Genomic DNA, 27224 nt, shown 5'->3' with positions numbered 1-27224 from the left:
GTTTCCAGATCTGTCTGTGTGGTCCCCCCCGCCCCCAACCCCAGCACTGCCACACATACACCGCACACTCACCCGTGTCTGTCCTTCGGTCTCTGCTCTGTCTTTTCACTGTATCTGTGTTTGTCTGTCTGTTGGTCTGCCTGTCTCTCCTGCTTGCTGGAGCCATTCACAGTGCCCTGCTCATTCAGGGACAGAGTGTGCTTTCTCTGGGCTGGTGCCAGACCCTGGAGAGAGGAGTGCTTTGAAAACTCAACTTGGACTCCTCACCAAACCACACTTCAGTTATGCTTAGCATCTGGCCACCAGTTTGTCCACTTAATGTAAGGTCCCTAACCCTACCATAACTTGCCCGTTTCCCTTTTGATCTGGAAACAAACACTTTTTTAAAACTGGAAGCCCAGTTTAAAATCTTAAGAAAAATAGGGGGCCCAGTGTGAAAGGTTGGGAGAGTCCAACTCAACTATAATTTAATTTGTGTTTTCTTCTTTGCTTTCTCGTGAAGGAAAGCCAAATGCCACCCTTTCCAGAGAATGAGTTACCAGACCATGATGTGAAGGAGCACCTTAACTCAGCAGCATGACAGGGATTTGAGCTGGCACTCTTCAGCCAGAATCACAGTTACACGCACGCGCGCGCGCACGCAGTCTGTTTCAAGTTCTAGTGAATGAAAGAAGTTCACATGATGGATTGCCATTCTTAGTTTTTAAATAGCTTTTATTGTTGCAGTAGAAAGTACAACTTTTCTGAAATGTTATTGATATATCAGCTGACCTTTAATGTTAGACAGCTTTCACTCTTGATTTTCTAATGCAAAATCCCATATCAAAGAGTTAATAGACAACTCAGGAAAAAAAAAAGCATTAACAGAAGAAAACAGGGAAAGTGGACTATGATGGGGATAGAAAATTGAAAGGACAGGGACTTCCCTGGTGGCCCAGTGGTTAGGACTCCGCGCTTGCACTTCAGGGGGCTCTGGTTCGATCCTTGGTCAGGGAACTAAGATCCCACATGCCACTCGGTGCAGCTAAAAAAAAAAAAAGAAAGAAAAAATTGAAAGGGCAGACTGGAAGTTGCAGCCAGTTCTGCCATAAGACAGCACACATTCCTAAGAAATTACCGCATTATGCAAAATGACGTAATAAAAACCATAGGAGACTCATTAGAAAAATGGGATAATGGGTACAACACCCAAAACTTTATCAGTGACACCCAGAAAAAGATAGGAACCTAACAAGAATGTAGCACAGTTTTATGTGTATTAAATGGTTTAAAAAATACATAAATATTCCTACTAACATGACAGTTTTCCTTGAAAACAACCTGACATGTGCTTTTGCAGGTAGGTGTCGGAAGGGTTTCAGTTTGTAAACTATTGTGAAGTGGTGGAAGGAAGATTATCTGATATCGAGGAAAAGGTGTAGCACCAGCTGTGTGGATGGTGTGGCTCCTAAGGTCCATGGTGAACTGAGGTGGATGGTGGATGTTTGGGGGCGGGGCGGGGGGGGTGGCTGGGCAGGCTGAGGGTGTGAGCTTTTATTCCCACGTGGCTCAGTTTAGCCAGGTGTCGTTTTCTGCATTTACCTAGTGCTTCTTGCCGATGAAATCTTGCAGAAGGAAATACAAAAATTCTTTTTGCTCAAATTGTTCCTTAGTAGATCAGTGACTTCGGAATAAGTTTACGTTTTCAAAACAAGCATTACAGTGAACTATGTTTAATTCGATGAGAATTTTCTTTACATCATTTGATATCAGAGAAAATATATCACTTTTACTCTGAGACACCTGCTTGAGAATTCTGATACCCCCCAAATAGTAAAAAGAGTGTATTTCCTAGAAGTCAAAGTTTTGGTTGGAATTTTTCCCCCTCTTTGTACCACAGACATGGTAATTATTCCTTTAGTACACTGCCACTGGGGGTGATTTTTGTGGCTGAACATTTTAATTTAAATATTTAATAATTTTAATGTATATCAGAGATATATATTACACACTTTTGAAACCTGTTGTTTTATAGATGCTATTGTTTTGGAAAACAATAAGAGTTCTGGAAAACACTGAGAGTGGTATGGTACCCTGCTTCACAAAGTTGGGCCATCTGAAAACAGATTGGGGGTAGTTTCAGGTTGCCCCTGATAGAGGGGCACTACTTGCTGGTGATTAAGGGCTGGGGGACAGGAATTCTAACCACCCTGAAATCCTGTACAAGGATTGTTGTGTCCAAAATACCAATGCTGTCCCCGTGAAAGACTGGTGAGTATTAGATTGAGGAGGAGGAAGGAACAGTAGAGTTGATAATTTGAATAAAAGTGTTGAGTAAAAAATAGTATTTTATGTGTCTTTGGTAAGAATGATGAAAATAGTTTGCAGTTGAGGGAAGTTTGGAAAACACTAGTTGAGGACAAGTAGTAGCGGTGAGCTTCATTTAACAAACCCTGGTATATAGTGTCACGTGCTCGGCAGTGTTCTCAGTGCCATAGAGATGGTAATTTACTCAGCTGTGGTTAATGGTTCTTGAGGCATTAGCCTCGTCTAGGGTAGGCTCTCACCATTGACTGCGCAGTGGAATCACACAGAAGAGTTTCTAAAAGTCTGGATGCCCAGGCCACAGAAAAATCAGAATCAGAATCTTTGAAGGTGGGACTGAGGCATCAGTATTTTTTAAGCTCATTAGGTTATGCCGATGTGTAGCCAAGGTTGAGAACCACTGCTCTAGGACCATTTGAAAATCACTGTCTTCATAAGAAGAGCCATACCAATCGGGCAAATGTTAATTGAAGGCCTACTCTGTGCCACGCTGTCGGGGCAGATGACCGAGACAGGAAGCTCCACCATCCAAGGGAGTCGGCAGAACGGGAGACAGATTTTTACAGTCCTGGCTGACAAGTGCTGATGCTTGAAAGTATATTCAGAGTGTTTTGGGATCACGGAAGAGAAGGAAGCTAATTTTTTTAAAGAAAACCTCAGGTGCCAAATTTGGAAAATTATTAAACTTGTTATTTTAGCTTTCCCTCCCTTACACACTACTTTCATATCTGGCGGGGGTGGGGGGAAGCAGCAGGCACTTATAAATTACTATCAGTTCAGCCTTCCTAACCTGCTTGTAGCCTTTGTGTGGTCTAGTTGGAGAATTTGAATTCTGCCTGTAGATAGCATAATGATTTTGTCCTGGTGTAGAGCAGGCTCTTTAGTACCTCATACAGCGTCATTGAGCTATTGCCCTCCTGGGAATAAGTCAGCACAGCTTCACAGAGAGTCTCAGGACTGATTTAAAAGGACCTTTGGAAATAAATCCTTTACATGATGGTTGTAGTCAAATTGATTCTAATATGCTTAATTTAAAAAATACTCATATAGCTTCCATATTGTGATAAATAAATGTTGGATCACATACATTTTAAAACTTAAGAGTAAAGCAAACGTATTTTAAATTTCAAGTTCAACTAAAGGCAACTACTGAAGCTACCAGCTTGAGGTACTTAAGTAGATAAAGTTACTAAGTAATTTACTTGTTTCCGATGGTAACATTCTTCAACAGCTCTCGATTTATTTAGTGTGGGTTGCCTTACTCTGAGAAAACCTGATTCTCTAGTGGATAGACTTACTTTCAGTTAAGCCTGAGTAGTCCTTACTTAACCATGAATTACTTCCTGGTATAAAAAGCAGGCTTAGCTATTTGTGGTATTTTTGTCTTGCGCCTTTGGCATCCTATGGTGTGAAAAGAGCTGTGCCATCTGTAGTCAAGTGAGATTATTTAAAAGGGGGGGGGCGTTGGGAGTGGGGAGTGAAGTGATTCACTGGAAAATTTCAGCACAGATTCTTAGGGAACGATAAGATAACCCTAGAAACATTCTTATTTGGTGTCATATACTGGTGGGTAGTGACAAAAAAAAAAATTAAGGTACAACTTGTTTCTTAACATTTTGCTGTTTTGAAAATTGGAGAGGTACTACGCTAGAAAGGAAGAAAGAATTCCGTGCAGTGGCAATTAGCAGAGCTCTGCAGATGAATGAATACTTTTCCCCTCTCTGACTACAAGTTGCAGTGAGGTTCATTTCTAAAATGCAAAACCCACTCTTCTCAGGGTTAGAATGTCTGTTTCCTAATGGTTGTCTATGTATGATAAACCTCTTCAGGCCGAGACGTTTCCTAAGCAGAAGGACCAGTTCCTAGAATCCAGAATAAGTCTGTGGGGTCTAGATAAGCCATTTCTGAAAGCTGCTGAGTTTAATATATTTTCACTTAGTGACACGTATTTGAACCTAAATGTGTTGATTTCCGGGGACTCCCGCAGGGTTCCATTGGAGACTTGCCTGAAACAGTGTCTTTCCCCCCCCCCACCCCCCGCCCCTTTTGTGTTCCTTTTCAGAAAGAAGACATAGCTCATCCAGCAAGCCTTCTTTGGCCGTTCCTCCCACTTCAGTATTTTCCTTCTTCCCTTCTCTGTCCAAAAGCAAAGGAGGCAGTGGAAGTGGAAGCAGCCGTTCTTCCAGTGGAGGTGTTCTAAGTGCATCCTCGTTAAGTTCCAAGTTGTTGAAATCGCCCAAAGAGAAACTGCAGCTCAGGGGGAACAGGCCAATGCATCCCATTCAGCAAAATAGAGTCCCCCATGGTAGAATGTGAGTATGGCCCAGAGGGTTCTTAAAGCTCACCTGCCAGAAGTGGAACTGTGTACACGAGTAGCATCTGAGAGTGTATGTGCATAATGTGAAAGAGAGCCCACTTTGGGGAAAATTCAAATATATGTTGTTGTTTCTTTTTGTTTCCCTATTATACCTTGGGAGACTTTATAGAGTCATAATAGCAATAATAATACTTACCTATTGATCCTTTCTTGTGTGCCAGCTATTGAAATTTAGCTAATTGTATTGTCATTTACTTATCACAACAGCCCTTTGAAATAGGTATTGCTGTTATCTCCATTTTCTGGGTAAGGAGAGGGAAGCGTGATAAGATTGAAGAACTTTAGCCACGGGCCCCTCAGGTCAAACAGGCCTGGGGTTCAAATCCCACCTCTATCATTTCCTAGCTGAGGGGCCTGGCCAAGGCCCTGTTTATCTCAGAGTCTGAGATAACGGCCCCTGTGCAGGGTTAGTGGGGGTGGCAGGATTCATGTATTAGACTCAAGCACCTGGCTAGCGTCCGGCCCACAGGAGACCTTAAAGGAACGGATGCTGGTGCCGCCGCTGAGGATGACAGTAGGAATAAAAAGGTGAAGAGATCCCCAGAAGCTGTTCTAGGATTTTCTGGGGCCTGCACAGCACATAGGGAAGCAGTGCTTCCTCCCACCCCCAGTCTTGGGTTCACATCCAAGCCCTGATGAGGGGAGACTGGAAGAAGTTCACACCACCAGGCAAGGCCTTGACGAGCTTCCCTGGTGGGCCTGGAGGCTGGCAGGCTCTTTGTGGGTGACATGAGGGAGCAGCCGTGCACTCCCGTGGAAATATATCTTGCCCCATCACGGCATGCTTCGGCCTTGGTGGCAGGTGGCTTTTCCCTGGCCTGCCTCCCTTTCGGAGGGTATGCCACACATCGCAGTCCCAAGGTCTGATAACCTGGTTAATCTTCGGGCAACGGCCAGCACCTGCTCTTGCGCACGGACCCTGCCAGCTGGGAGAGGCCGTGGCATCTTGCAGTGTCTCTGCTGCTCTCGGGCTGTTCCAGGTACAGCTGTTTGGTGCTATTTGTCCTGGTTGTTAAACCCGCAGCCTCTGCTCATCTGTCAGAAGTGCAAGTACAGGAAGCTTGGCTTTCATTCCTGGAGCTGTCAGAGCGCCAAAGAAAATGCCAGTACAGTGTGTAAGCCATTCGCCCGCTTACCAGCTGTTAGAGCACTGACGCCACTGGGCAAAGTGTATAAAACCTCATCAGTCCAAATCTTCTTTATTTGTAGCTGGGCTCTAGACGGGGACCAGGCTAACTGTTAGCTTCGTACTAACATTTGCCACCCAAATGACAGTATCAGTAAGATTCCAGAAAAAAATCAGTTCTTGGTTAGTGATACAGGTATTCAGTGCTCACCAGCTGAGTGTCAGGCACTAAGATTCCAGGCTCCTATAGAGAAACCTTTTTCAGGGACTGGACTTCACTGACACATCGTATCCTAATTAAACATTGGTCTTCCTCATTGACAGAGGCAGAGAGCCTCTTCTTGTAGATACATTGTTAGGCACATTTGAGTTCTTCCAAGTCCTTAGTGACATTTCTTGGAAATGTTCTCTAATTTCAGTTGTTCTTTTCTCTGCTCACTCATTTTACTTTATTTTGATGGATCATTTCTTAAAAATGACAGCTCTCGAAAGATATCCTCTAAAGGTCCTGCAGTAGTCTTTGGTCCTTTTAGACCTTTTCATATTTTACTTCTTGCAGGAATTACATTGGGTAACGGGAATGACGATAGACCAGGTAAATTTGATGGTTCCTCTGGAGCTTTCTGCCTCTCCAGAAGGGCTTACAGACTGAGTAAAAGTCTTACTGAGTTTTCTGCGCAGCCCTAACAAATTTTCGTAATGTACCTTTGGGAGCCTAGCTCTGCGCGGTGCACAGGTAGACCCAGGCTCTGCCCTCGTCCCTCTGGCTCACCAGTCACCCTGGGCTGCTGGGGCACTCAGGTGCTGGTGTTCTCACTTCCCCCTACGACAGCATGACGCCCTCTGTCAAAGTGGAAAAGATTCCTCCGAAGATGGATGGCACACTACTGAAATCTGCGGTAGGGCCAGCCTGTCCTGCTGCTGTGAGTTCCTCAGTCAAGCCTGGCCTTAACTGCCCCTCAATACCAAAGCCAACCTTGCCTTCGCCTGGACAGATTCTGAATGGCAAAGGGCTTCCTGCACCGCCTACGCTGGAAAAGAAGTCAGAAGATAACTCCAATAACAGGAAATTTTTAAATAAGAGATTATCAGGTAACTTCACATTTTCTCTCAGTATTCCTTTCTGTATTAATTGGGCATTCCTGGGAGAGCAAATCAACCGTTATCTGTAAGTCCTTTTCTTAAAACTGGCCAACTTCAGCTTAAGGATGAAGTTCCTTAAGTAGTGTCTTCGAGCTCTTCATTCTTGGTTTTAAAGCGCACGCGTGTAGGTAGGTGACGTAAAAGTAGCTTTCTAGTGGTGTATTCCTAAATGGAGTAATGAGTAATGCTGGCTTAAACAGTCTCTTTCCTGTCATCTGGTGGCGAAAGTCCCCACTCTCTTAGAGATGTCATGGCTTTTTTGTGGCGCTCGTACATTGTGTATTTTATATTTATTGATAATGTGGTAGATTTTCTTCAAGTTATAATTGGTCTGAGATAGGAGAATCTCAGATTTCTCCTATTTTCTTATTTTCAAAATAAATGAAGCAGCGTTTGACATTGTAATGTCTGTGTGCTTTTGACAGAAAGGGAGTTTGATCCTGACATCCACTGTGGGGTCATCGATCTCGACACCAAGAAGCCCTGCACCCGATCTTTGACATGCAAGGTAGGGGGGCTCCTGGGCAGAGCCCGATGCTCCAGGAAGCTTGGGGACCTGGGCTGCACAGCACTGCGCCCCAAGCGTCTCTCACTCACAGGGCATCTGTTCTGAGGGTTGTTCTGAATTTTTAAGTGAGGGAATGACTCCGTTTTGATGAAGAATGCCTCAAGTTCAGAAAACGTGGAGCCTGTTGTTATAAACTGCTATCTTAAGAGGGGTTTTGCCTTCAGTGAGCCTTACTGTATGCAGGGGAATGGTGTTTTTTCCCTAATCAATCTGTTATTTTCAAAGCCTTTTAATATTTCCTCATAGAAATTTAATTTGAGAGGCTCCCCTTTACTGTGGTTTAAATTGTACTGACTTGGAATGAGTCCAGACATTTCCTTTGCATATATGTGAATATTCTTAAAATGTTTGTGTTATCTCTGGTTCTTCAGTTTTACAGCTACTTTAAAAATATCTGTGACTTTGAGATAACTTTATTTTTTTAGTTCTAAAAAAAATGCTAGGTACCACATAATCTAATGTATATGTAAAACCCAAGAAAATGTAAAGATTCCCCCTTTCTATCCTGAGTTTTCCTTTGAAATGCCAGTATGCTAGTGAGAAGGCGGTATATTTGCTATAAAATAAGGGTTGACATGGGGGTGGCCTCTGGCTTCAGTAGACCCCCTTCATAAATGAGCATATATGCTTATGTCCCCAGCCACCGTGCAGAAGGGTTCAAAAAGTATTAAGAATCATTGCCTTGAAGTAATTTTAAAACACTTGTTTGGAGGAGGAGGTTAAAAATTATAAAAATTAGTGTTGTTCTCTAAAAATTAATAAAATTTTTGATGTATTATTTTAAGTTTTACCAAAGATTATGTTTGAATAAAGAAATTCAGACTCCACTCCAGCCCTAAACAGTAGAGGAATGTTAAAATCTTCAGAAACGGGAAATGTTATTTCTCGGTAGTTCTTATTTTAATTTCAATTTCTAATTTAATTTTAGCGTGTGGATTTTATCTTGCAACAATGGTACTGAATCTTGTGAGGAACTAGGTTGGTCAAAAGCACCTTTAAATACCTAATTTTTAAAGAATTATGGATTCTCTTCCCAGAGGAAGACATATATACACATATGTATTCTGAATTTTGCATTTTATTTCAGAGGTGGATGGTCATCCCCACTCCAGTTGCACCATTGAATCTCTAGGTTAAAAACTTCTCAGGACAGATTGCTTTGTTTTATATAATATTAACTGAACACATCGAGTGGTGTGTTGTTTGACGGTAGCCAGTTGAGCTCTGTAGAATCATGTCCTGTTCAGCTGCCCCTGAGGGAACTTGTGAGTGTGTGCCTCAGCCCTGCTCCACGCCATGTCACACTGCCAACCCCTCTCTGCTCTCTTCCTGCCTGCCTGGCTCTCAGAAACATAGATGTCTCAGTATTGTGACACGTGTGGTCAATGAAGGATGCTAGCTTTACCCAGGGTGCTCTTTTTTAATCGTCTGTGAGGCATGCTGGTGAACCAAAAGCTTTATCAACTCCGAATCCGCAAGGAATTTGACCAGCCTTCTTCCTGAACCTTCATTGGCTTTGTGTCGATCCTGCATTTTTCTCGCATCTTCCTTTTTAAGTCGTGTATGCTCTCCATGTGTCCTGTTAAGGGTGTCATTACCATCTGTAGCAGGGTGCTAAGCCTGTCTTTGCATTAGTATGCATCTCCATCCAGGCATGCCATGAGTTCGGCATAGAGCTGGCAGAACATGCAGCATTGTGGCTGGCCTGCACTTGCACAGAACACCCTTACTTTCTTCCCGTGTTCTGTTTGTCAGTGCTTCTCCCTCTGCTTGCCTCTGTTGCGGCCCGAATCCATTCAGCGGTGGGCCAGTAAACACACTGGAATGCTTGACATGCAAGCGGCGGGTCTTGCGTGTCAAAGGACCCAGCTGAATGTCCCCCACGCTGCTGCCCAGATCTCTCCTGTCTTAGACTGAGGACGTTGTCCGTTCTCTTAGCTGTCAGGGCATCTGCTGCTGCCCACTCCTGTCCCTCTGTCGTCTGCCTGCCACCCTCACTGTCCCCTCCTCACTTCCTCATCTGTCCAGTGTTCTGTTCTGTGTCCTCTATGCCTTCCATGCAAGTAGATGTGGGTTCCTCTCAGGGTAGGAGCATTTACTGCACACATCTGCGGGCACAGACCTCCTTCTGGGCCTCAGAGGATACAGGCTTGAACAAAATCAAGGCGTGGCTCCTGCCCTTTTGGGGCTTACAGTCTAATGGAAGAGATGAAGATTAACTTGGTAATGACTCAAGTAACTGTAAAAGTTACCACTGAGGGGTAATAAAAAAAGAGAGGCCTGTGTAATGACAGCCTTCCCTAGGGGAACTGAGTCAGGGAAGGCTCCTTTGCTGTGGGAATACTGGGCTGAAATCCGTATGATTTGTCTGGGCAGAAAGGGGTGGGAGAGGCGGAGGAGACAGCCTTTGTGAAGGCTCTGGGACGGGGCAGGACAAACAGCTTAGGGTGTGAAAGGCAGCCAGGAGGCGGAGGCGGCACCTGGTGCCAGAGGAGCAGGGGGCGGGGGTGCCCCGGGCCTCGTACAGCTGCTCTTTATCCTGCGAGCCTTGGGCAGCCCCCCACAGAGTTCTGATGGGGAGGAGGGGGCATCAGGGTTGCGGCTGGAAGGTTCTTCAGAGCTCAGGGCAAATGCTATGTTCTCTTCAAACCAAGCTGGGAAAATACTGATCGTCTCTGCCTACTGTCTTCACTTGGTCTTTCCGCGTCTTCTAAGCACCAGGGGACACGCAAAGGTGAGGAGAGGCTTCTGTGTCATCTGTCTGGAGAGAGAGGCAGGTGGACCCCCAGTGATGTTGTATATTCGTTTGTTCATTCAACATGTATTGGGGGCCATTATTTTTATCTGGTTTTTGTTTGAAGCGTTTATGGCGTGCCGGGTGCTGTACTAGGTGTTGGTACAGCACTGAACAAAGCAAAGGTCCTTGTCTTCATTTAGGGTTACTTTCTTGTGGATATATTACATATTAAAGAAAACCAAGTAAAATCTTAAAAAGAACCTCAACACAGCTTTCTAACTATCTGTGCCAGGTTAGATTTTGGGCGAACATAGTTTGCAGTGTATGTGGTACGGACGTAGGTTATGTTATTGAACCGCAAAAGAGAATTAGAAGCCTAACTCCCCTTAAAATCCCTTAAATTGTAGCGAAAATGTAAGCCTGTAGAGCAATACATTTGTATAATGTGCGTATAATGAACACACAGAAAGTATCATTTGTAGTATTGTTGTAACATGGAAGAGGGAAGGATTTATGTAGATGAACGCATATTTGGGAGGTGTGATTTGGCGCTGCTGTGGTTAGCGGCTCCTTGCATTTTTTTCTTTACAGACGGAGGCCCTAAGCAGTATGGAGTGGTCAGGTTTACTTGACCATTCTTCTTCTCAAGTAATTTCACATTTCTCAACAATGACCGTTTTGGGGAGGTCCAAGAGGGAGGGGATCTAGGTGTACATATAGCTGATTCACTTCATTGTACAGCAGAAACTAACACAACATTGTAAAGCAGTTATACTCCAGTAAAAAGAATGTGACCATTTTTAAATTCTGAGGTTAGACATCGTCTCTGGATCCAAAAATCCTCTCCCGTTTTCTTGATTCCCATAGGGAGTGTCTTTCGATAGGGACTCAGATGCTGGTGCACAGATGCTCCTGTGCACAGCCTGTCTTCTTTTGGCCTCCTACTCTTTAATCCCCCCAGGTCTCCCTCGGCCTGTCTCCAGGATGCTGTGAGCCCCTTTCTCTCTGTATGGCATTGTCACAGGAAGAAAGAAACAGTTGTGTTTAATTTTTACTCTCTGGCAGTTAGTGAAAGAAGACTTTGTGATACGTATTTTATGGAGTAAGTGCTTCTCCCCTGTTAACGTTCAAAACTCTAAATGGCCCAAAGGGGGCTTTTCTAGCGGAGTTGGTAACAGCTCCAATCAATGAATAGTTCCTGTCGCACAAAACACGAGGACCTGTTACCTGTTTGTATCTACTGTTTGCCCCTCAGTTACATACCTGGTGGCATGGTTATTTAACATTTCTTCTTTCTTCTGGTGGAAATAACATCACCAGGTTCTTATACATTTGGAGGCTGGAATATCTGCTTCTAACTATTAGGAAAAAAAAAATCATACTCACGATTTTTAGCCTGTCAGATGCTGAGCAGCCTCTGATTAAGCTAATGCTCCGAATTGCTGTTTCATTGGTGTTTTTGGATGTATGGCAGAAAAAGTGATGACTGCGATTCCTCCATTTCTGGTTGTTTGTTTTTGTTGTTGTTGTTTTTGGTCTGTAGACACATTCCTTAACCCAGCGGAGGGCTGTCCAGGGTAGAAGAAAACGATTCGATGTGTTGTTAGCCGAGCACAAAAACAAAACCAGGGAAAAGGAATCGATTCGCCATCCGGACTCTCAGCAACCAACGCAGCCTCTCAGGGACCCGCATCCCACTCCTTCTAGAACTTCACAGGAGCCACACCAAAACTCTCACGGAGTGATTCCTTCCGAATCAAAGCCTTTTGTAGCTAGTAAACCTAAACCTCACACCCCCAGTCTTCCAAGGTAAGCCCCGTCCAACAGCTCTCTCTCCCTCTTTCAGAGAACAGACGTGCAGACTGTAGAGCCCTGGTGTATCGTGATGTCGAGGACAGGCATCAGGCTCGCTGCGAGAAGAGATGTTTCTCTAATGGGGTTTTACTTTAAGAAAAAAGAACGTTCATCACTGAGTTTCAACCAGGACTGTTTGTGGCCAAATGCAAGCAGCAGAGTAAAGCTAGAATTATCTGTTCTGCCCTTGCTCAGCGTTCGGTGTCTCCTGACCCTGTTGAGTAGGGCTGCGGCCCGGTTTCTGCCTGCAAGTTAGTGACGGGAACATTTCACATGGCTTTGGCAGCCATTTCCCATTCATTTATCTCGCTTCTTGCAAAACACAGCAGTTGGGATTCTTGCTGGGGGTAGGCATTCAGCCTGCGTCTTTACAGCATCCATTTACAGCGTGTTTTTTCATTCATTCATTTGGGACTCTGGCCTGAGCGTGTAGGAGTCATTTGAGCTGCGTAGTGAGCAGCAGGTCAGAACTTAGACACATCCCTTGGAGACAGTGATGGTGGGCTGAATATATGTGTGTGCGTGCTTGTATATTTAACCCAGTTGAAGTAAAGGACTTTGTACCCACTTTCCAGAAAGAAGGGGAAAAGAAAGGCATAGAGAACGAGGGTTTTGAGTCTGGGCCGAGGGCTTGTGCTTAGCAATGTGCCAACCCTTGGGTGCTCTTGCTTAATTAACCTTTTATCCTCACGTGTCTGATCCTTGAAATGGTCCTGTGAGGGGTGGAAGTGCCTCCGTCTTGGAAACCTGAGCGTGCCCGTGAGCCTGTCCCCACGTGGGCCCCCTGGTTTCCGAACAACACGGTTGGAGGAGTGATCAGAGGAGGTGCCCGAGAATGTGGCCAGCCCCAGGCTGTCGATTCCTTTGCAAGTCCTTTCTTTGGCCAATTTCATTAAAGTTTTTCCATCTATTAAAAAATAGGCTTAAGTCTAGAAACACCAGGCCTTTATGTGTGTTGGAAAAGCACACTGCTGTCCTTGAGTTACACACTCTAGATTACCCACATAAAATGGTAACGCTACCTTCTTTTATCACCTCCTGTCCCTCTTAGGTTATTTTCGAGCACATTACCAATTACCTCATTGATTGCCTTAGTCACCCAGTTCCAGGTGAAATTTGAAGAGGAATCAAAGAAAGAATTCTCTCAAACTCCACATGTATTTCGCCTTCTTTGGGGAGAATAGGAGGCGGACCAGGTGGCTGTGGAATAGAGAAGTGGTTATAAGTTACTTTGGTTAGACTGGGCAGACAGCTGCATTTGACATCGCGCGGTTCGGGAGAGAGGACCCTTCACTCCCAGGCCCCCCGGATCAGCATCTGTGTCCCTAGTGCTAGTGGTGGAGCCCAGACCTCCCCTGATGGTTTTGGAGACATTGTTGTATCTGAGTTAAGGCGGCTGATTCCCATACATGTGATGTGATCTGATCAGTGCTGCACTTTCTACTCACCAAGGCCTCCAGGCTGCCCTGCTCAGCAAGGTGGGAGTGCCCCCATTGACCCTCCTCCAGTCCATGAATCTCCACACCCTCCCCTGCCTGCCACTGAGCCAGCTTCTCGGTTATCCAGTGAGGAGGGAGAAGGCGATGACAAAGAAGAGTCTGTTGAAAAACTGGACTGTCATTATTCAGGTCATCATCCTCAGCCAGCATCTGTAAGTTCCACATCCGCCCCCGCACCATCCCTCCCCACGCCGCAGGGACGGGGCACTGCAGGGGGGGTGCGGCGGGGACCTGGGCATGCCCTCCGGTCCGTGTGGGGCGAGGTCAAGGTGCGAGTGCAGCTCAGAGCAGGGCGCCCCGAGGCGGCATGCACTCGGTCGGGCGCGTCTCCTGCTCTTTCCGTTCTCTTCCATGACACTCAGGGCCAGGCGTTGTCACACTCGTGCTTCACAGCCCTCGGTCCTCAGTAAGCGCCGTCTGTCCTGGCCGCTTCTTCCCGGGCCGCACGCCCTCGGAGTTAGCGAGTCCGAGCGTGTGCTCTCTCTCTTGCAGTTTTGCACATTCGGGAGCCGGCAGATTGGAAGAGGCTATTACGTGTTTGACTCCAGGTGGAACCGGCTTCGCTGCGCCCTCAACCTCATGGTGGAGAAGCATCTGAACGCGCAGCTGTGGAAGTGAGTGCCCGTCCCCCCACCTCTGTGGGCGGGTGGCGCGTTAGGGCTGCATCCTCTTTGTTTCTTACGGGGCTGGTTTAATGAAGGTAGTGGTCTCTGAGATGAACACACGGCCTTTGACCAGCCCTGGAGGAAGGGCCCTCATCATTCATCCACTCACTCTCGGAGCAAATGTGTCTTGTTCTCGGTGCTGGGGTTTCAGGCCGAGGGACTCCCAGATGGACGGAGCTCACATTCTAGGTCGGAGAAATGCGAAAGCCAGTCAACAGAACATAGAGCTCATAGCTTGTCGTAAGGGAGAGAACAGAAACGCTAATAACCTGTAGCGCTTACTGAGACTACTGTAGGCCAGGCACCTTAGCAAGTACAGTTTTCACACCTTGCTGTGTCACGTGGCCTGGATTATTCCTGTTTTACGGGTAATGAAACTGAGAAGCAAGGTCACACAGAACGTTAGAGGTAGAGCCAGGGTTTGCACCCACCTAAGAGCTGAGATGGGAAAATAACGGGATGGAGGGATTCATGGAGAGCCTGTCTTAAGGGGCCCTTGAACTGAGATGAATGGATGAGAGAGAGCGGCCGTGGGGCTGGCGGGGAGGAGTGGGTTCCAGGCAAGGAGAACCGTATGTGCAAAGGTCTTGAGTCAGAAAAGAACATGGCTTGTTTGAGAAAGAGCAAGAAAGCTCCTGGAACAAGAGGGGATCCGAGAGGTCAGGTGACACTGAAATTGATTGACGGCACTGAGGAGCTGCTGAGGGCTTTAGGGAAAGGAGCCATTTGCTCTGGTTTACAGTTGAAAGTAAGGCGATCATCTCGTGTGGCCTTATGCACGCCGTTTCCCCAACATGATTTTAAGTGGAAGAACAGTTCCATGGCCCGAAAGGTTTATTAGCTCAGCCTTTCCTAAAGTAAAATAGTTTTTGTTACTGCAGGACTTCTCAAAGCCTTTAATAGGCACGGTCCGTCGTAACTCTCAAAGCAGAGGATATCGTGTATAATGCGGACTGTCTCCCAGGCTCTTTTGACCTGGGAACCTCTTTTAGGGGAGCATCCTGGGGACTAGCGTTTGGTGGAACCTACTTCGGGAAGCACTGAGCTTTGCTAAAGGGGGCTGTCCGATAATACTTAGTCATCCCAAACCCTCCATTTGGGCGTCATTTATTAGTGCCTCCCTGAGTGGACTCTGCGAGTACATCTATTTTTGCCTCTCTGCTTTGCTTGCCTGATATAGTCAGAGGGAGTTGTCAGAGACCTCGGGTAGGCCAAAATCCAGAGAACCATCCCCATGCTCGTTGATAGGACTTGCACTTGTTCACGGTGAAGACCAGCCCCGCAGCAGTGTTGCTCTGCTTTATTTCACGTTTCTTCCTGGTTCTTCCTAGGTAAGAACCTTTCTGAAGGAACAGTGTTCTGAACCACAGACAGACTTGGGCCATGGTTTGTTGGGATTCTTTGGGGGGTGGCCTCACATCAGAAAACTTTAAAATGCATGAAATCTCAGCTTCTTACTGGTGGGACCTGGAGAGCTCATTGAGCTCACAGAACTATGGGTTTAATGTACTCCTAAGGGTTTAGAAGGGTCCTCAGAATTTTAATCCCCATTATGTTGGTAAGTGGTTTATGGCCAGTGGTTTGGGTTGAGAGAGTTTCGGTTCCTAATGGCTTGCGTTGGAGAGGTTTTCTTCCTTGTGCTCTGAACCTCTGAAGAAGCAGATCCTGAAGTTGACTCCACTGTCTGTTCTGTCAGAGGCTCACTGCCTTATCCGTCACTTGCTCCCATTGAGGAGGAAACTGTTCTTTCTGTTAACGTGACCTTTGGTTTTGGAAAAGTCAATTCGGTAGAGACAGACGGGCCACTCAGTGATGGGCTGGCACCCGGGCCTGGGGCAGGTAGGAGTTTGAAGAGAGGTGCCAGGCCAGGTGCTTGAGGGAGTAAATGCTGCCGACAGGGCAGTGAGGGGAGCCTGGCGCAGGCCACCCCTGAGATTTGCCGGGAGTGGCTCGGCACTTTTCAACCGGAAGAGAGCTCTTCTTCAGGTGGCATCTTTGAGGCACTCACGGAAGGTCTTGAGGTCGGCCAGGTCCCATTCTACTGGCTCAGCCGAAAGTCCTCCCTTTTGCAAAGAGCCCCGGCAGCACTCTTCTCAGCCCCTTACCCTTGAGTTACTGTGGTTAACTTCGGGATAAGTGGAGGTGCGATTTGAGCCTGGCAGTGAAGTACGTTATCTTCAGTGTGTGGAGTCTCTGGGCAGCAGTGAAAGTAGACCAGCTCTTCCTCTGGAGCATTGCAAGCTCCTGTGAGCTCTGTCCACTGCTTGTGTGCTGTGACTGGGGACGACTATTGCACTTCCCCTAAGGAGGGGTTGGGATGGCTGTCAAAGGTTTTGTGGTTTGGGTTTTCCTTTTTCTAATTAATTTTTTAGATTGGTAATAAAGTCACTTGGCTAAAAAAGGAAACATGAATATAAAGAGGCATACAGTGAAAAGTTTTAGTCCCCCTGGCCCCCATACTCCTCTGTTTTCTACCCACTCCTCACAGACAGAAGCAGTTTTATCAGTTGCTTGTGTCTCTGAGTTCATGTGTGCAAACACAGGTCAATATGACTACCTCTTCTTTTTTTGTCTCTTCTTTATGCAGAAGGTAAGAAATGACTTAAAAGAGCTTTTTTAAGAGAAACCGGCCATGTCATCCAGAGAGGTCCACATCCCTGCCCCTGTGGAAGCCTTTCCTTTTCACAGGATTTGGTTGTAGCAGCCTGGCCCTTAGGCCCGTCTTCCTAAGCCACCTGGTGGCCATGAGAAGCCACTGCGCCCAGGGAGCCGGAGCCCCTGTGCTGCGTTTCGAGCAGAGGTTCTCACAGGTGCCGTTGCCCTGGGGATCTTGTTGAGATACACACCACGATGAAGGAGGTCTGGGGTGAGGCCCAGGGACTCAGCGTCTCTAGTAAGCCTCTCAGGTAATGTCAGTGCTTATCCTTCGTGAGTAGCATGGGGGTAGAGGCTGGCTTCTCAACCTTGGCTGGAGTCTCCTGGAGAGATTTGGAATTTACTAACGCCTGGACCTCACCCCGAGATTCTGGTGTGGCCCGTCTGGGTGTGGCCTGAACTCCACAGGTGATTCTGATGTGCAGACACAGTTGGGAAGCACTGACTTAGGGCCAGAGCCACACTTTTGAGTGGGAGTTTTAAGGCTGGGCTGCACACTTGCAGTTGTTGATACCGTTTATTAATAACTATAGTCCTTCTCAAAACGCATGTGGAAAGCCCTTGGGCAGCAGTCTAGGCCAGCGCTCTCACTTGAAGGATGAGGGACCCGGCCCCCGCTGGTACGGCGCCCGGATCAGCCAGAGCTGCCCGTGGAGACCGGGAGCCGGGCAGTCTTGGCACTTGGCTTCCAGTCAGGCCGTTGGCTGTTTTGCATCTCAGTGTTCATTATGCCACAGGGGTTTCTGAGATTTTGGCGCCGTCACGTTTTAAAAATCAGAGTTAAAATAAAAGCCAGGGTGAGGGCGGCGGGGTGGGGGAGTCCTTCCTGGTTTGACTGTTTGAATACATACTTTACCCAAATATTATAGACAGAGTACACTGTTAGCGCACCGTGAGCAGAAGTCCCCCTGAGATCTGGGGGCTTTGTTCCCTTGTACAGGCACGTACAGGCTCTCAGGCCAGTAGCTGGGACCGAGCAGTTGTTATTAACTAGCTGTGCCCTTGCTTTTTCCTCGTTCTTTCATGAGTTGTCTCAGCATTTGAGCGCCTTCTATGTGCCAGGCACCGTGCTGGATGGACAGTGGTAAATCAGCTGTGGATCTCTCCGTCTGCGGAGATGCTAGACAGTGATCATCGGTCACACGTTAAAACTGCCAGAGTCTTCCAGAGTCTGGGAACAGGGGGCAGTGCGGGAATGAAGCGAGTCAGGACGGTCAGGGCAGTTTTCCTAAGAAAGTGATGATGGGGGCTGAAACAGAAGTGTGAGCAGAAGTGGGGGTGGGAGTGCTGTAGGCAGAGATACCCAGGGTCTCGCTTCACGGCCCGTTCTCGGAACTGAAGGAAGATCAGCAGCCAGGATCACGGAGTTCGGGGTGCCGGATGGGAGGGTGCGGGGTACATGCCTGCGGCTGCAGCACCAGTGAGGCGCACGGCCTTACAGGCCGTTGTTCTCATAGCGCAGGAAGCCATTAAGAATTTGAAGGGGAAAAGTGACCCTCTGTGTGGCCCAGCATCTCAGCGCGATCCCTGTGACCAAGGGGTGTGTTCAGTGCCAGAGGTGAAGGGGGTGTCCTTCTGAAAGTTTCCACGAAGGGCAGTGGTGGACGTTGCTCAGGCCCTCTTTTGTTTCGCAGGAAGATCCCGCCAGTGCCCAGTACCGCATTGCCCGTCTCCACACGTGTTCCTCACCGGACAAACTCTGTGCCGACATCACACTGTGGGGTCAGCTGCCTGGCGGCAGCCACCGTATCCCCCTCCCCTGCCCCGCTCTCGTCCTCCTGCATCTCCCCCAGTAGCAAGTCGGTACCAGCTCATGGAACCACACTGAACGCACAGCCCGCCGCCTCCGGGGCCGTGGATCCCGCGTGCAGCATGCAGTCCAGACAGGTGTCCTCCTCCTCGCCCTCCCCCTGCACGCCCTCCGGCCTGTCCTGCGTGCCCTCCTCCCCCATGGCCAGGAAACCTCAGAAGTTGAAATCTAGCAAGTCTTTAAGGCCCAAGGAGCCTTCTGGTAACAGCACTAACTGTCACCACGCGAGTAGCAGTGCCGGCAGCGGCGGCTCAGGAAAGAAACGCAAAAACACTTCCCCGCTGGTAGTCCCCTCCCCCTCCCCCTCTTCTCATTCCATGGAGTCTTTTAGGAAAAACTGTGTGGCTCACCCTGGGCCTCCCCACCCCACGGCGGTAGCCTCTCCCCACGGCATCGGCCTCAACTGCGTGGCCGGCAAAGTGAACTCGGTGAGCGGCCGGCACGAGCAGCCCGGGCGGGGCGCCCCCGGCGGGAACCCCGGCGAGTCCATCAAGAGGATGAGCGTGATGGTGAACAGCGGCGACTCCACACTCTCCCTCGGCCCCTTCGTGCACCAGGCCGGCGAGCTGCCCGTCAGCTCTCACGGCGCCTGCTCCCACCCGCACACTCCTCTGGACAAGCTCCTAGGCAAGAAAAGAAAGTGCTCGCCCGGCTCGAGCGGCATCAACAGCAGCAGCGGCAGGCCCACCAAGGTGGCCAAACTGCCGGCCCTGAACAACGTCCATGTGAAGCACGCGGGCCCCAGCCCGGGGCCGCCAGGACTGGCAAACAGCTCCCTCCTGCATCAGGTAGGACAGGGCCTGGGAGCCCCGTGGGGAGGCCCGTGGCCCCTCCCTTGAGATCTTTCGTCAGCTCGGAGATCTGTGTGGTCGGGTTGGTGGGTTTGCCTAAAAGCCAATGTCCAGCTTCGTGGGGTCTTTTAAGAAAAGGATGAGTTGATGGCCGGACGGAGGTCAAACAGGCTCCTCTCTGCCTGACTCTGTGATAACTCGGAGGACGCTCCTGGGTGAGGAGGCCACGACAAGTGCGTTTCGGCACTCATGCGTGATGGCAGACCCCTCCCCGAGGCCGGCGGGCCGTGTTTCCCGGAGAGCCGTCCTTCAGTGTGTTTTTCTGAAGAAAGCTGGGCTAAAATCAAACTGATCTAGAAAGGGATGATTTAAATTTGAAAGAGACCGTTTAATATTTTTCCCATCAAAGAATTTCAGAATTTTAATTTCCTTGTTAATTCTCTCCCTGTTTTTCCTCCTCCCTGTTTTCCGAGGAGGCAGGAAAACAGCATTTACTGTGGGCAGAGCAGAAGACTAAAATCTTGTTTAAGTTAACAGATTGAAAAAAATCTGAATGTGACCCACTTGTAGAGAAGGGCTCTCTGGCCTTCGGATTCATTGCTGACCATGGCTTTCTCGGGCGCTACCTTGTCTTTTCCCCACTCTTCCCCCCCTGCTGCTGTTTCCTCCTGGCCTGCCCTTCTGTGGCCGCTTCCTCCAGCTTCCTTTCTCGCCTGTCCAGGTCCTCTCTCATCTTGTTATTTCATTCAGCAGGATACCTCCTGTCCTTGCTTACAAGCAGGAATTTCAGCGGTGTCACCCCCAGAGCCCTACTTTAAAATGTGAGCCTCTTTTTTGTTTTGTTTTGTTTTTTTCCCTTCCTCATCTTCAAAACTGAACTTAAATGCCAGGCTAGAACTTTTCCAGAAAATACCAAGAAGTTTGTTCACGTGATAGAAGTTTCCCTCCAATATCTGTGTGAATTAATACTCAGTGCCAAAGGTATGGGGAAAACAATTATGCACAAATTTAGGTAGCAGCTGCTTCAATTCTCTCTGAGCCACAAATACATATGGGCTTATTCGTGTGTTGTTTGGGTCTCTTTGAACAGGGGTTCCTGGACAAGAGAAACCTCCTTGATTTGTAGTTATTCCTTCTAGTTTAACGATAAGCATAAAAACGCAGTGCAAACACTGTAAGAATCCATCCCTTAATAACTCCCTTCTGGGTGTAGTTTCCTGATGCACATGAATCCCAGGAGGGATGTCCCACTGCCTCGGGATGCCCACGCCAGTGTCACTGAGCACGCCGTCTTCACGTAGACGCCGCTGCGGACCTTACTGCCCGCCAGTGTCAGAAGGCGAGGAAGAGGCAGGGCGGGTGCGGCAGAGAGTGACAGTGTCTGTGGGGATTGGGGGAGTGGGAGTCTCGTCTACACAGAGCAGCTGCTCCCAGAAGCTTGTTACCAGTTGCAAAGAGAAACTGCTGATCTGGACTTGCGTGAGAAATTTGACCATTTTCTAAAGCTCTGTAGTTTTTCCTTTTGTTTTGATCTGGTGGAGCCCACACGTTTGCCAGCGAAGTTTGGCTCATGAGCTGCCAGTTTGCCACCTCTGATTTCCACCGTCTGGGGGGCGGGGGTGGGGGACTGTGTCCCACTAGGACAGCCTAAGTTTGGGTTCTTTTCCTTAAAAGCAGTTTCATGTTAAATTTGTATTTGAGAAAGATTTTCTCTGCAGTGGCATACTTTCTATTATGCTGCACAGATTCTAGGGGGGCCCATGGCTACAGATCAGAGGATGGATGAACCTTGCGTATTTTTACGTCTGTGATCATTTATCTGCAAGAGGGATCCTGTAGCTTTCTTCAGACTATCAAAGGGACCCATGACTCCAAATGCTGTAAAGAAGGCTGCTTCTTAGACCAGTAGGGACCTGAGCTCGCTGTTCTCCACGGAGCTGATTTTAAAGCAGAGATAACTGAACTGGTTGGAATCCCCTCAGCAACGGAATCAGTGGGACCTGCTGGGGAGCCTAGGAGATGGGGCTGGGTGTGAGCCCAGCCCCCGAGTTGATTCTTGGGCTCTGCCACCAAGGACCTAAAAATAGCTCATGTGGGACTGTGAAGGCCAGAGTCCCCTCTCCCCGCCTCAGCACGGCCTTGGGTGTGAGTTTTCACACCTGTGTGGTGGCCCATTTGACCTTGTTCACGTCTCAGTTGACAACCTGGAATACCTTCAAGGAAACAGCATCAGTAAATAGAACCAAAAGGCAAACATGTGAGCCTTTTCTCTGAGCTAGAAACCCAGGCTGCTTCTCTTCTGGACAGTTTTCTAAAAGCCAGTCTTTTAGAAGGATTGTGCCCCAGGGCACAGAAGGCTTTTGAAAGCTGAAGCCAAATTCTAGAGCTGCCTGCTCCTGGCATTGCCCAGTCGGTCGGAGACGCAGTGGCCTCGGGAATACCTTGTTTAGAAATCAGGGCGGGGCCGTGTACAGCCGCTTACTTACCTTTCGTTGTCTCCCCACCCCCTCTTTTTTGAAAGCCAAAGGCACGTCCCTGACAGCTGAAAATAGCACGGGGAGGAATAATCTGGACACTTTTGACGACAAGTTACACCTCCACTCAGCACTCTGGACTCCACGATGCCTTTGAGTCTGTTTTCCCAACCTCCTGTGGGCCTCGAGGGTAGAAATCTGCCGGGCTGTTGTTTTAACGAGGATGTCCCTGAAGCTTTGTCTGTAGCAGTGAGTACTCGTAAAGGACACTGGATCAAGTCCAGCCACCGAATTGCTTTTATCAGTGTTAGAGTGGTCTGGACTACTTGCTACAATCTGTGAGAAGTTCCTGTCTCGTTGAACCTGCAGTATTTCACGGAGCCACTCTTGGAGGAGGTTGGCTGGCGAGAGTGTCTTGGCAAGAGCGTGACTGTAGACTTTTCTCCCTCCCTCCTCTCCCTGCCTAGTTCTTTCCTCACCCTGTCATCTGTAGGTCCCTCTCCAGCAGTCAGGCACCTTAACTGGAGACACCTCCCAGGGGCGAGCAGAGCTGCACCCCAAGCAGCCCTCTGGAGAAAGGGGGTCTGCAGCTAGGTTTTTATAGCAGGTGCCGGGAATGGTATATGGACGTCAGTGAGAGGCACCATGACAAAAGAGCCTGTGTTTTTGCCCAGCCTTTTGCAAGTAATTTGGGATCAGAAGCCGTCAGAAGTTTCTAATGTACAAACTGGTTTAAAGCCATTGATGGCCAGAGAGCAAGTATACACCAGTTTAGAGGCTTACTTTTCATGGTACAAAAGCAATTGTGTGATTTTTTTTTTTTAAAGAAAATGCAAATGCAAACAATTTTGATAATGGAAAGCCAAATTCTGGTGGGTGGGGAGGTAGACAGAAATCACTATGGGGGAAAATTTTCCAAGATTTCCAAAGAGATTGAATTTTTTTTTAACCTTTGTTTTCATGTTAAACAGTATACAGTTAGGTTGGTTGTCCTGCCCAGTCTCCTGTTTTTAAAAATTGCCTTTGTAACGTGAAATAGTTGGGATGCAGCAGACTCTGTCGTTCACAAAGTCACTGATATACTTTAAATGTTTCCAAGGCACTCGGTGCATTGCCCGCAACCTCTTCTTTGGATACTGTCCTGGGACTAAGTGTCAATTTCCGCTTGGAGCACTCCCCATACTGTGTGGGTCTACACACCCCTTCCTGCCTCTACACGTTTATGTGGATGCCGTTGGCATGGGGAGCAGGCACCCAGGGAGGGGCGCTGGTGACTGTGCACACCTGCCCATGCGGAGATGGCGGGAGGCATGTGTAGTGTCTGCTAGTCACACCTCCTTTCTGGGGATTTACGCCTGCCATCTCATGGAGAGTTTCAGAGAGCCTCCAGGATAGTGTTTCCAGTACCCCACCCCAAAAGAAAGAGCTTGATAGGTTCAGACAGCACTGATTGAGAAGGTGTCCTTGAATTTGAGGGGATGAGCTGGAGCTCTTTAACAGATGATTCCACCACCACAGCTCCTGAAAGGAGAACCGGGCACTTTTGCTTAGAAGAACACACGAAGTTGCCGAACACAGGGTAAAGTTCCCAAGGTTCTGATCATGGCCCTGGGCAGGGCTGGGACAGAGCCAGTCAGTGCATCCGTTTTCCTTACAATTCTTGGGTTACAAACTTCAGTTTCAGGGAATTTTAAGTCAACAACAGGTAGAATGAATAAATACTTGGTTACCAGCCTAATAATGTGAATTGCTACAGAACTATTCTTATTATGTAAGGTAACAAAAACTTTATTCAGATACTTTAGCTATAAATTGATGTAAAATATTGATTTTCTTTTTAAAGGAAGGGGAGAACAGTATCTTGTTCACCTGTTATGCAATCAGTCAGTAAATGTTTTAAAAATGATACTGTAAGAGAGCTTGTATAAGAAGAAAGCACGGATGGGCCAGTTTGGTGTCGTTAGGAGAGATCAGTCTGGTTGTTCATCCCAGGAGATGGAGAGAAGGAGGTAAGAGGGAATCAGAACGTACTTAGTTGATTCCTTGGTGACAAGTGCAATGGGGTATGGGTAGAATTTATTTTCAGAGCCAAGGGGACTTGATGGTTATAAATAAAGTTGCTTTTAGTGATGGAATTTATAGACAGATCATGTTGTTCCGAAAGATGTGAATAGGATCCACGCTAGCAGGTTGATGCAGAATAATGTAGATATTTAGATTAGCGAGTCTTGATCATTTGATTTCTTAGACTGAGGTTTTAATTGAAATTTCATTATTGTCTCCCGGTAGTACACAGAGCATCGGGATTAGGAAATTAGCCATTTTGGATTCCGCCTGCCACAAACAGACCTAAACAGTGCTATTAAATTTTAGACTGTTGTTCAAATATTGTATTTTCTCCTACAACTACTTTTTATTATGGTGAACAATTAAGACCATTTAAAACACGGGAGTACAAGTATTTTTTTGAATTAAATTAACTTGCAAAAACCAAATTTGCAGTGGTTGGGTTGTTTCTAGACAGACTTTGGTATCAATTTAAAACCAAGATAATTTTTATATTCTTTCCAATAGAATTTCATGACAACTGCAGTTTTCTTAACCTACAAAAAAAAAAAAGTGCTGCAATGATGAACAAAGAATTATACAAAACCTACTTTTGTATCTTTATTTTGGAATTTCTTGTTCTATTATAAATATGGAAGTATCCCTATTTGAGAAGACATATTTTGTTAAAAATGAATTGTACATATTTAAATATGTATTTTTGCACAGGTCTTTTTTTCGGATATCCTGTTTTGGTACAATTGAGATCATCTAGTATTTATTTATTAATTAATAAAAGTAAATACCTTTTTATAATTTGAAGTGGTTCACTGCCAAGCCAATAGTTCTAGAACCTGCCTCCTTTACGGTTTAAGGGATGCCTCTGTTCTGTGAAAGTCTTTTGTCCCTTTCAGTGTCTTGGGAGTGGATTCATACAGATGAAGTGGGCATTGCTTCTCCCTAGTTGCCTGATTTCCCAATAGACTACACGTAATAAGTGACACACTGCTTTTCTTTTGTTAGTGTTTTATGTGTGAGAGTGTGTGTGTGTGTGTGTGTGTGTGCGCGCGCGCGCCCTGAGCACATGTGCGTTAGTATGTGATGTGATTAAAACTAATGGGGGAAAAAAAAAAAAACTGAAAGTGCCTGAACCTAGTTTTAAGCTTAGACAGATACTTTAAAAAGACTTGAATGTTCAGTTGAACTTTTGGAGTTTGCTTTTTCCACCTAAATATTGTTACTAAAATTTTAGGGGAGGAGTCGAAAACCACCAAATGCTGGTAATTTTATAAGGTATTTTAAAATTAAGACCTTTTGGTTCACAGGAATTCAACTGGTGATGGATTGCCCGGTGGCACCAAGGGTTACAGATCTTTTTGTCAGCCAGCAACTTACACAATGTGTCTGTTTTGTTATTCACTCATGAAATGCAGAGTTTAAAATAGAATATTTAAAATATTTTGTATTCCAAAAATATACAAAGTACCTCTGAGAACACTGAAAAAAATGTATAATTTGAAAAATGTAACTTATAAAGGCAGCTGTCTTCCTGCGAGAGTTCTGTTGCCAAGGAATTTCTTAATATCTCCCATTCTGTCCTGCGGGGGAAAAAGTTGGGCTTTGGAAAATGATTGTTAAAAGTTTCATTGTTTAGCAGAAAATAATCATTTTTACATTTTGTGCAAAACCTTTTACATTTTCAGATCATTTAAATGAGCACTACATACTGTCAGTGTGAATGTAGGGCCTTGAAAGCATTTTGCTGTTTTTTTGTTTGTTTGTTTTCTGTTTTTGAGCTTGGTTATAAAAGCAATCTCCTGTGTTAAAATGTGTGAATAGGTTGATCATTTGTACACATAATCAAGAGCATCTCAGCTGGACTTTGTGTTGGCTGCTGTATAGAACATGAACAAATGTCAAGGGATAGAAAATTACTTTGGATATTTAAAAGAGAAGAAATATAATAGTCTATTTGTTTTGTAACAAGTTCTGTAAATAAAATAATTTATACTATTTATAAGAAAAAGTTGTGCTTTGCTTTATGAGAAATTAGTTTGTGGAGCAAACATGTTAACGGGCAATAAAACCAGGATTTCTCAATAAACAAGGTTGGCTGCATGAAATATTTTACATGTTTCTGCCTCGTTGTGATACTAAACCCTTTTCAGTCTAGTCTGACTTTTCTTCATTTGTAGCATCAGACACCCTTATGAAGCTCAGCTTCCCTTCCAGACCACCTAAAAGGTTCTAAGGGCTTAGGATGTTTCTGTTCTTGGGCACAAAGGTTTGCCTTGGGTAAATTAATAACCGGGTAAACAGTGACCACTACTGTATTCTTGCCCTGTAGGTTTGTCAACAAAGGGAAGTTGATAGATTGAGAAATACATTCTGTTTGTACTGTTTGATGGCATGTGGTCAGTTTTCATTAGAGGTAAGTTTTTCGTGTGTTTTTTTAAAATTTTTATTTTGTGTTAGAGTATAATTAACAATGTGTTAGTTTCAGGTGTACAGCAAAGTGATTCAGTTACACAAGTATCCGTTGTTTTTCAGATTCCTTTCCCATTTAAGTTATTACAGAATGCTGAGGAGAGAGGTAAGTTTTTTAACCAGAGCTGGTCTGGTTTCTTCCTTGCTTTTACAGACCTCCCTCACTGGCAGTACATTTTGATATCAGGCACAGCATAATCTTTCACCTCTAGAAGTTCGGCCGGTTTTACCATTTGCATATCACTCTTATAAATTACAAATTATTTTTGTTGCTTAAAACAATGAAGGAAGCAGTGGATTTGTGTACTGGAGTAAAGGTGCATATACATTACAGGAAGGAGTGAGGCTGGCTTCAGTCGCCGCTGCCCTGCCCCGTGGACTTCCGTTCAGTCCTTAGATCAGCCGACGGACGGCTCAAAGTCATTCTTGATAAGTTCCCTGTGGATGACTCCTTTCACTTCGGATGTCCTCCTTAACCTTCACTCAAGGAACAGCTTCAATCACTCAATCTCTTTACGCTTTTTACTTCAGCTCTCTTGCAGATAACCTGGCTCTGGACAGCAGGAGGCTATCCCAGTTCATGGAATGGAGGTTGGCAGTTTTGGATGCTGGCCTGTGGGAAGTGACCAGCAGAAAGGCAGGGTGAGGCCATTCTAGGCAGAGGGAACACGCTGGGCTGACACAGGTG

General features: G+C 46.5%; 1 protein-coding gene across 1 annotated transcript in view; it reads left to right on the top strand.

The window, feature by feature from the left end:
• ATXN7 (ataxin 7) overlaps positions 1–26172 on the top strand; it is a 126462-nt gene extending 100290 nt beyond the window's left edge. The window contains 11 exon segments of the mRNA XM_060161423.1: positions 4367–4616; positions 6640–6899; positions 7376–7458; positions 11799–12064; positions 13562–13760; positions 14101–14222; positions 18563–19526; positions 20283–20327; positions 20329–20350; positions 22051–22252; positions 25375–26172. Coding sequence (XP_060017406.1) covers positions 4367–4616; positions 6640–6899; positions 7376–7458; positions 11799–12064; positions 13562–13760; positions 14101–14222; positions 18563–19526; positions 20283–20327; positions 20329–20350; positions 22051–22160 — 2321 coding nt within the window. The 3' untranslated portion in view covers positions 22161–22252; positions 25375–26172.
• The last annotated feature ends 1052 nt before the right edge of the window (positions 26173–27224 follow it).

The sequence above is a fragment of the Lagenorhynchus albirostris genome, chromosome 10 (genome assembly GCF_949774975.1).
Source record: "Lagenorhynchus albirostris chromosome 10, mLagAlb1.1, whole genome shotgun sequence".
Classification (NCBI taxonomy): domain Eukaryota; kingdom Metazoa; phylum Chordata; class Mammalia; order Artiodactyla; family Delphinidae; genus Lagenorhynchus; species Lagenorhynchus albirostris.
This window is presented reverse-complemented; position numbering and strand designations above follow the sequence as displayed.